At 52.3% G+C, this 9,532-nt stretch overlaps 1 protein-coding gene across 1 annotated transcript in view; it reads right to left on the reverse strand.

Moving 5' to 3' along the window:
* dnmbp (dynamin binding protein) overlaps nucleotides 1-9,330 on the reverse strand; it is a gene marked incomplete at its 5' end in the record, with an annotated part of 46,890 nt that extends 37,560 nt beyond the window's left edge. The window contains 4 exons of the mRNA XM_080541901.1: nucleotides 2,753-2,952; nucleotides 3,055-5,269; nucleotides 8,718-8,840; nucleotides 9,186-9,330. Coding sequence (XP_080398027.1) covers nucleotides 2,753-2,952; nucleotides 3,055-5,269; nucleotides 8,718-8,840; nucleotides 9,186-9,330 — 2,683 coding nt within the window. The remainder of the gene's footprint in view (nucleotides 1-2,752; nucleotides 2,953-3,054; nucleotides 5,270-8,717; nucleotides 8,841-9,185) is intronic.
* Between the last annotated feature and the right edge of the window lie 202 nt (nucleotides 9,331-9,532).

A 9,532-nucleotide genomic window follows, 5' to 3' on the forward strand; every position in this document is an offset into this window, starting at 1 on the left:
CCACCCTTCGACCACCCCATTCTCTTATCTGATTGGTGGTCCTTCTCTAGAGACAGTGAAGACACTGACTTTGCCAGACTCAATGGTGGAGCGGAGCCTGATGACGCTAGCTAAAGAGAGACGAGGGTTAGCCTCTAAGAGAAGGTTCTAGACTGAGGTCAACATGGGAAGTCAAGAGGCTCTGAGTCAGAGGCTGTGATTTAGCAACCAGTCTGTCTCCTTTTTCTTATCATTGACATTGTTTACATTTTTCGACATTTAGTAGACGCCTTTATCCAAAGCGACTTGCACAACAAGTATGTTTGTCGAAGTAGGTGAATCATCGATGCATCTGTCATCATGAGAGAAATCACACCCAGGTGGTATAGGTGGAAGGAAGGAAGCGGCGCAGGTTTATTGAGCATTCATTAAAAAATGCGATAGAAAATGTGTGATAGAAAGAGGGTTAGGGACAGCTGTTGGTTTTTCATAAGTAACAGGAAAGTGACAGTTATTACTCTGATAACAAACAGGAAAGATGACAGAGCGGAATGTTGCGAGATTACCATCGGGTTGTATGTTTATGGTACTTCACACAAATGGTGGAATGTTGTGGCAGTTGGTAATTTCCATTTCAAACCGATTTTCTAACTTGTGACGACATCTACAGTTTTTAAGGTACACAGACAAATGTATCAACATGTTCACCTGGGTCCCAGGATTCCTACGGTGTGAATATCTAAGCTGTGACCTTTATACTTTTTGAGATAGACCTGTCTGAAGCTGGGCGTGCTTTTCTCAAGCTACTATCGTATTCCCGGGCATGTGACGCATAGGCGACTCCTGATTGGTTTAATTTAAATCTCATGCTACAAACACACACACACACACACACACACACACACACACAGACACATCACGTATAGAAGCTGCAACAAAACAAATCTATGCTAGGACCAGGGGCCATTGGCAGTCACGATGGTAGAAGACGATTTTTTTAGTGCCCGTCATAAAAACCTGGGACATTCCTCGAGACAGTCGTCAGCAGACATACTTCAGGTAGATGTTCAGCCTGTGATACTAGTCTACGTAGAGTCCACCTAGAGTGACTCATCTAGTCCCAGGAAGCACTAGTCACAAACCAAGGTGTGCCGACACCTGCAGGGCCACTCGTTTGAATGATGGGAATGTCGACCAGCCGAGACGTAGAGGTCGAACGACTAGGGCGGTCATTAGGCTGCATAATAGAGGTTCAGCGACTGGGTCGGTCGTTAAACTAGACCCGTAAAAACAATTAGAATGAGTTAGCGGGAGCATAGCTAATGTGTTCAATGGACATTCACAAATCCTTTCCACGCCCTGCTTGAGAGTGCCATTCACACACACATACGCACACACACACACACACACACACACACACACACACACACACACACACACACACACACACATGCAAATAGGACATCCCTGTTTGCGGTCTGCGAGGATTGTGAAACTGAGATAACCCAGTTATTCAAATGAGGTGGGTTTTTACCACAATGAGATAGCGTTCACGTGTGTGTGTGTGTGTGTGTGTGTGTGTGTGTGTTAGTGAGGACAGAAATCTATAGAAAAGGGACAGTTAATGGCCTTGAGCTTGTTCTATCAGCACTAACATAACGGGTGTGCTGTATTACAATACCCACACTTACATACCACTGACAACGCTTATTTTAACCTACAGTCGTGTACCCTGGGGAAGCCTGACACTCCAGCTGACCTGGGACCTGTTTGGCCAGGAGTGGGTCAGGAGAAGATCTCAGACCTCTTACCTTTCAACACCTGATCTCGGGTCAGTATGCTAAGTGCTACTAACAGGGCTTGTGTGAGAGGGCTTGTGTGTGGTGTGTAAGCCTATTTCATTCCTGGCACAAAAATAAATAAATAACTGACGCAATTCCTCTCTGTTGCCAGAGCAACAGACCTGGTGAAACTGATCCTGGCACAGCTACATATTGAACCGTGAGTGCTTGTGTTGACATGATCGGCTTTACCGTCTGGTCGCCGCTGTTCTGGGGTCAGTGTGCTTAACAGGGGGTTCGGGAGACTGGAGTAATAAGCCGCTTCTGGCATGAGCCTCATCCATTCATAAACACGACCATGAGCTGTTTGCATCTGTTGTCGTCGTCTAGCCTGCCAGACTCACGCCAGTACATCTGTTGCGACTGCGACTGAGTCTTTGTGTTGGCAGAACGTTACAGTAGGAGAGATATCTGAGATCAGTACTTAACTGTGTGTCTGGTCGTATCGACATGAGCCTAACCTTCTAGTGACTGTTGCAAGGTCAGATCTTTTAGCAAAAAATTGAACAAGTGGGATCTCTGTCTGTGTGCATGCGTGAGCGTGACCTCTTGACTTTAACGCAACACTTAAAAAAAAGAACACTTTTCTCAACGTAAGCCAAACCTTCTAGTGACTGTTGCAAGGTCAGATCTTTTGGATACAAATGTAAGAAGTGGGATCTCTGTCTGTATGCGTGCATGCATGGGTGAGTGTGACTTCCTGACTTAACACTTAAAAAAAAAAAAAATCCCTAAAACAGAAAAGGGCACACTTTTTCTCACACTCGAATGAACTACACTGACCATAGAAAGATAGAATTATAGATTTTTTCTTTATTCCGTAAAAGTGAAAAGTTTGCGAAACGCCGACTCTCTCTCTGCGACCTCTCTGTCCGCTCCCGTTCAGGTGCGTCGGCGGTAACTGTGGTAACTATGGTAACCGTGCGCCTCACCTTGCAGCTGCCGCTGCTCCAGCTCCAGGGTCTCCAGGGTGTAGGAGCAGAACTCCAGGTTCTCCATGGCCTGCAGGCGGGCCGTCTCGTCCTCGTCCTCGTCCTCCTCCAGGAGCGAGCGCAGCTGCTGCGCCGTGTGGCCGTACGCCTCCATGTCCCGCTCCACCTCCTCCAGCCGCAGCAGCAGGCCGTACTCCTCCTCCCTCCGCCTCCTCTCCTCCTCCCCCCTCTCCAGCTCCAGCTCCCTCCTCTCCGTCTCCTCCTCCTCCCTCTCCAGCTGGAGGGCGATCTCCCGCTCTTGCTCTCGGGCCAGGTCGCCGAAAGCCGGGTCGTTGGAGTTGGCGTTGTCGGCGAAATCCGTTTGGTCGGCGTCCGTTTGGTCGTCGTCCTCCGCGGCGGCCCTGGCGAGCTCGTAGTCCTCGGCCTCCTCCTCCTCGGGGGTGTAGAAGAGGGGGTTGCTGCCGCCGCTGCCGGCGGGTTGGGGGTGGGGGTGGTGGCCGGGGGGAGGGCGGGTGTAGTGCTGCGGGGGCGGGGCACGGGGAGCGGGGCGGGCCGGTTTGTAAGGGAGCGGGGCGGGCGGGCGCAGGATCCTGGGGCGGGGGGGAGGCGGGCGGAGGCTCTTGCGCCTCTCCAGGGAGGAGGAGTGGTGGGAGGAGAGGCTCTGGAGGAGGGACAGAGGGGAGTGGGCGGAGCCTCGTATCTCGCTGCCGTAGTCCGTGATGGAGAAGTGGCGGGAGATGCCGGACGCCTTTCGGCTAGAGACCTCGCCCCCGATGGCGTCCCTGGTGACCCCTCCGAGGAGAGCCCCAGCGAGCCCAACCCCAGTGAGACCAGCACCAGCGAGCCCGGCTCCAGCGAGGCCAGCCCCGGCGAGCCCAAGGTCTCCTCCTCTGTGCCCCAGGCTCGTCTCGAACTCCAGGAGCTGCTGGGACAGCTTGGTCTCCAGGTCCCCGGCCGAGGTCGCCAGGGCGTTCAGGGCGAGAGAGGCGGGCAGGAGGCCGGAGCCCCGCCCCCCCTTCTTCGCCTGGGTCAACCACGATCCGCGGTCGCCGCGGTCGTCGCGGCAACCCTGCAGCAGGTCTGCGTCGTTGACGCTGGCGTGCCGGGTCAGCTTCTTCTGCCGGCGGTTCTCCATCACCACGCCCAGCAACGCCTTGCCCAGGCTGGGGACTTTGCCGTTGCTGCTGCTGCTGACAGGTGCGCCGTCTGGTGGTCCGGAGTGGTGGTGGTGGTGGTGGTGTCCGTTGTCCTTGGTCCAGCTGGGCAGGGAGCCGGCTAAGCCCAGGAGTCTGCTTGTTAGTGGTGTAGCGTCCGTGTGGAGTGCTCTGCTACCGTTCGTGGTGCCCGGGGGGCTGACGCGGTGCTTGCGGCTCAGGGCCGGAAAGCTAGGCCGAGGGGGAAGCCTGGGCCTGAACAGGGGGGCCGATCTGGGTCTGTGGGGCCCTCTCTGGGCTGGGGCCTGGGCAGGCCTGTGAGGCTGGGGGTCTCCCCTGGCCCCCCTCTCCCTCTCCCTCTCCCCTCTGTCCTGAGTCTGGTTCCCTACTACACCCGTCTCCTGAGGGGACCTCACGCTAGCGGGGTCCCCCCCCCCCTGCAACCTCCGCTCCTCGGCCCTCTCGAAGTAGTCCAGGTCCCACACCGTGTGGTCCTCTTGGGCCAGCGGACCGTGGTGGCCGTATTCGGAGGCGTAGCTGCCTTCCTCCTCCTCTTCCCCTACGTTCGTCTCCCCGTCGTCCTCCGGCGCCTTGCCCGCGTCTCCCTCCATCTTGATGAAGCGGTGGGGGAAGACCCCGCGCCGGCCCCTCAGCGTGCCCTCCAGCCAGCCGTCCTCCAGGCTGCCCACCACACGGATGCGCTCGCCCACGTCGAAGTCCAGCTCCCCCGCCTCCATCGCGCGGAACTCGTACAGCGCCACCCCGTACACCCCGTCTTCCACATCCTCCTCCTCCTCCTCTCTGTAATCCTCCACGAACACGTCCCCCTCCCCTTCCGACGTAGCTTCGTAGCTCAACGCTTCGGGGTCGTAGGTCACGCCGTCGGTGTCGTAGTTCACGGCGTCCGAGTCGTAGGGTTCGGCCGCCTCGTAGCCTCGGGTTGAGTCGGGGTCGTAGTTCGTCGGGTCGTCGGCCTGGGTGTCGTCGTGCGGGGGGGCTCTGAGGGGCCCCAGGAGCTCCACGAAGCCCTCGGGGAACACCCCCCTGCGGCCGTCCAGCTCCCCCTGGAACCAGCCCGGCTCGGGCAGGCCCGTGATGGTGATCAGGTCCCCCTGGCGGAAGTCCAGCTCCTCGTGGAGCTGTGCGTGGAGGCCCATGAGGGCGCGGGCCTGGCACAGGGCGTGCGGGGGGAGCTCGGAGGCCTGGGCCTGGGCCGAGCGCTCCGACAGCTGCCTGGAGCGACCCGACAGGTGGAGCTCCTTGACGCAGGAGGCCGGGAAGAGGCCGCGGGCCCCGCGGTCGTTGCGCCCCCGCTGCCAGGTGTCTTCCACGCTGCCGCCGCCCTCGCCTGCGACCACGTCACCTAAGGACAGAGAGAAGAGAGAGAGGTCAGGTTTCGTTGACGTGATAGATAGAAGGGTATTCCTACTCCCTGGACTAGCCTGGACTATGTTGTTAGGATAGACAGGTGGTTCTGGACTAAATTGTGCTTTTGAAGACTGGTTTCCCAGGCACAGATGAGACACTTAGTTCTAGACTAAAAAGCATTTTCATTGGAGAACTCCTATTGAAGGTTGTTATTTAATCTCTCTCCGGGAGGGTATTCCATCAACGTCGCAAAAGGACAATCCAGGCTTATTTTGATAAACCCCGCGAGATTTATTTAAAAATCCAGCCTTCAAAATAAGCCTGGATTTTCCTTTAGTGACGTTGATGGAATACCCCCCGGGACACCAGCCCCCAATGTTTTCTTTAGTGTAGGTACAGTGGAAGGAGTAGTCTTCTTCTGTGTCAGGGTAACCTGTCCTGTCCTCCATGTTCTTGTTTCGGGCAACTGTCAGATACTAATGCCAATAAAGACCATGGGGGAGGTAGAGCATATTAAAAGAAGCCATCCTAAATCCCTCATGGCATTGGTGACCGTATAAGGATTGTGTGCGTGTACCCTTGTCAAGAAGGAAGAAAAGAGAAAGGGAAAGTAATTTCCCCTCGGGGATGAATAAAGAACTCCGACAACTTCAATCAACAAGAAAGGCGGGAAAAAAAACAAGTGTTTTGAATCCCATCATAAAAACATTATGACATTCCACCACTGAACTCACACACTCGCACCACAAAGAGAGGCCATTGTTTCAACATCTGAAACTGTCCTGAGGTCAGTGTCGACAATAAGACCCCCCATGCCCACAACAACCCCTCAGCTGCGTTGGGGTCGGCTCGACTTAGCCTGACTTAGCTGACATCACACAGAGACGTAAGGAAACGGAATGTCCACTGGAGGTCATAGAGGTCACATTCCAGAGAGCGTTGGCTCCACCTCCCATTGTGTTGGGTACATAAACTGGGGCACCGCTCGTGGTGGGGGGCACACACACACACACACACACAGTCATACAGGAAATTACCTTTCATCTAACGGACCTAACTAACATAAAAGTTAGAGTATGATTTGTATGATTCAGGAAATGTTATTGACTTGGGAGTACAGTCCGAATGTACAACGGCATGTAAGGAGGCCGTCGTTTATCTCGCTCTCAGTTTACATAAACAACGGTACGAGGAAGAAAACATTGACTAGTGCATTGTAGTAAAATAAACAGAAAAAAAAACATTCACTGTGATAGTACCTCAGTTTCGTGTTCGTGTTTATCAAAACATACAATCTGCAGCAAACAGTAGGTGTCATAATGACATGTGAAACATATTCGCAGGTGAGTTAAAGTGAGGTTATCTTGGAAATGACTGCATCCGATATGCTAATCTACTTTTACAGATCAAGTACTGTACTAATCTGTATTGTATTATCTGCCTTTGGTCTATGAAAAAGTAACTCCAACTGCCATCTAGTGGGGACTGCTTCCAAAATCACTAAACGGGTGACTACTCAATCAGGTGCATACACACGAGGGCCTATTGGAGAGCTGGGCCAGGATCAGCAGGGCACAAAGATGTGGATGTTCAGAATCAGATAGAAATATAGAATGTAGAACAGAGAATGTAGAATGTAGAACACACATGTCTATGTGACACGGAGGGTAAGGAATGGTGACTAACTTAGTAGTCTCAAGCTCAAAGGGTGGTGTGTGTGTGTGTGTGTGTGTGTGTGTGTGTGTGTGTGTGTGTGTGTGTGTGTGTCTGTGTGTGTGTGTGTCAGACCTGAGTTTAAATATGACTTGAAATTACTTCAAATACTTTGCTGTGCTTGCTTAAAATCGCCTGGCAGAATGTAACCAATGGATGAGTCCCAAAAGTGCAACAAATCCTGCTAATTGCCTCACACAGGCAGCCTCAAGTAAACAACCAGTATGTGAAAGCATTTCAAGTCATTTTCAATCTGTGGTGATGAATGTCTGGTGAGTGTGTAAGCTTTTTACTCCAGGCCAGCAGAAACACATCTTCAAGCCAGTGAGCGGGGCCGGCGCCTTGCATGGTAGCTTGCCGCCATTGGTGTGTGAATGTGTGTGTGAATGGGTGAATGAGAGGCCGTTGTAAAGCGCCTTGGATAAAGGCATTATATATAAGTGCAGTCCATTTACCATTCCATTTACACACACACCAGCCCTGAAGGAATCTGAAGGAGTTTGATAAGACTGAAGGAGACTATACATTAGGCTTTCGAAACATTTATTTCAATCAAAACCAAAAATGAATGATTAATGAATACCACTGATACAACACTCACCAAACTTAACACTCAACACTTTATGAAGTCATACATAGGCATATATGGCATCATATAACTGTAGATAACGATTTACACTCTGTTCAACTTTATTTCCATGAAGCAGTCAAAGACATTCATAAGGAGATACACGTGATGTAGCAGCTCAATAAAGACATTCTATTGTTTATGACAAAACAAAGGATTAAGTCACTAATCCTCCTTAACGAATCATTAAATATCAACATGTGGGTCTTGACATTTATTTCCCCTTGGTGTAACATCTACTTCCTGAGAATGTCCTTCATGTACATGGTTAGTGTAAATCGTTATGGAAATACATATATTATGCATATATTGCATATTTCCATATACATATATGGAAAATCATATTTTGGATTTTGTATTGAGTAGGGCCCTATGGGCTTGTTGTCATGGTGACCCAGTAAACAAAGAGTCCAAAAGACGTCCTCAGGGAAGCCGGAATGTGGGTTCAGATGACGTCTTTCTAGGACGTCCAGATGACTACTAGTCCATAAGACGTCCTAAAGACGTCATCTGGACGTCCTAGAAAGACGTCATCTGGACGTCCTAGAAAGACGTCATCTGAACTCTTTGTTTACTGGGGAGAAGCACAGTGATAGTATTACGGTGGTACTATCAGAGGGAGTCCCACACACACCACTGAGCTAGAACACAGACTAACTCTTTACCTGGGTACTCTGACATTGACCTCCTCCAACAAAGTAGTGTTAGGCTGGGAGGACAGAACACCAGGGGTTAGATCAAGAACCTGTCATCCACAGACACAATAGTATTGAAATAGCATAGTGTGTGTATGTGTGTGTGTGTGTGTGTGTGTGTGTGAGTGTGTGTGTGTGTGTGTGTGTGTGTGAGTGTGTGTGTGTGTGTGTGTGTGTGTGTGTGTGTGTGTGTGTGTGCGTGCGTGCGTGCGTGCGTGTATGTGTGTGTGTGTGTGTGTGTGTGTGTGTGCGCGAGTCTGCATGTGTGTGTGTGTTCATGCGTGCGTGTGTGTGTGTGTGTGTGTGTGTGTGTGTGTCGGCATGTGTGTGTGTGTGTGTCTGCATGTGTGTGTGTGTGTGTGTGTGTGTGTGTGTGTGTGTGTGTGTGTGAGTGCTACGGTACGTACCTCTCTTCAGTGGAAGGTTCCCTGTCTCTGCATTGCTGAAGTCGTTGATACACACAAACAGTCTGTCCCCTGGCTTGGTGCTGGGGAGGGTGACCACCTCCACAAAGGTCGTTGGAAACTGGCCTGGAGAGAGGAGGAGGAGGAGGAGGATGAGGAGGGTGGAAGGGAAGGAGGAGGAGGAGGAGGAGGAGGAGGAGGAGGGCAGAAGGGGAGGAGGAGGGCGGAATGGAAGGAGGAGGTTGGAAGGGAAGGAGGAGGAGGGCGGAAGGGAAGGAGGAAGGTAGAGAAAGAGGTCAGAAAGGAACAGCACAGAAAAACAACCAACATGGTGGCCAAAACCCCCAACTTGTCACCTCATCTTTCCCTCCTCATTCGCCATCTCATCGTTAAAGGTTAAAGGTTAAAGGGTGCACATAAACTCAAAGGGGGGCGGTTTAACCATCACCCGTGACGTCTGAAACCACCCACCTGTGACGCCGTCCTTGTTGCCGAGCAACCAGAACTCGTCCACCACACTGAGCACCTCGATGACATCGCCGGTGAAGAGGGGCAGCTCCTCGGAGACGCTGGGCAAGAACTCAAACACAGCACGGACCACCGACCCCTCCTCCATCACTCATCCCCTGCAGAGAGAGAGAGAGGGAGGGAGGGAGGGAGGGAGAGAGGGAGGGAGAGAGGGGGGGAGAGAGAGGGAGGGAGGGAGAGAGAGAGGGAGGGAGGGGGAGAGAGAGAGAGAGAGAGGGAGAGAGAGAGGGAGGGAGAGAGAGAGAGAGGGAGAGAGAGAGGGGGGATAGTGGGAGGGAGAGGGAGAGAGA

Source organism: Nansenia antarctica (genome assembly GCF_963989245.1).
Source record: "Nansenia antarctica genome assembly, chromosome: 11".
NCBI classification, from domain to species: Eukaryota; Metazoa; Chordata; class Actinopteri; order Argentiniformes; family Microstomatidae; genus Nansenia; species Nansenia antarctica.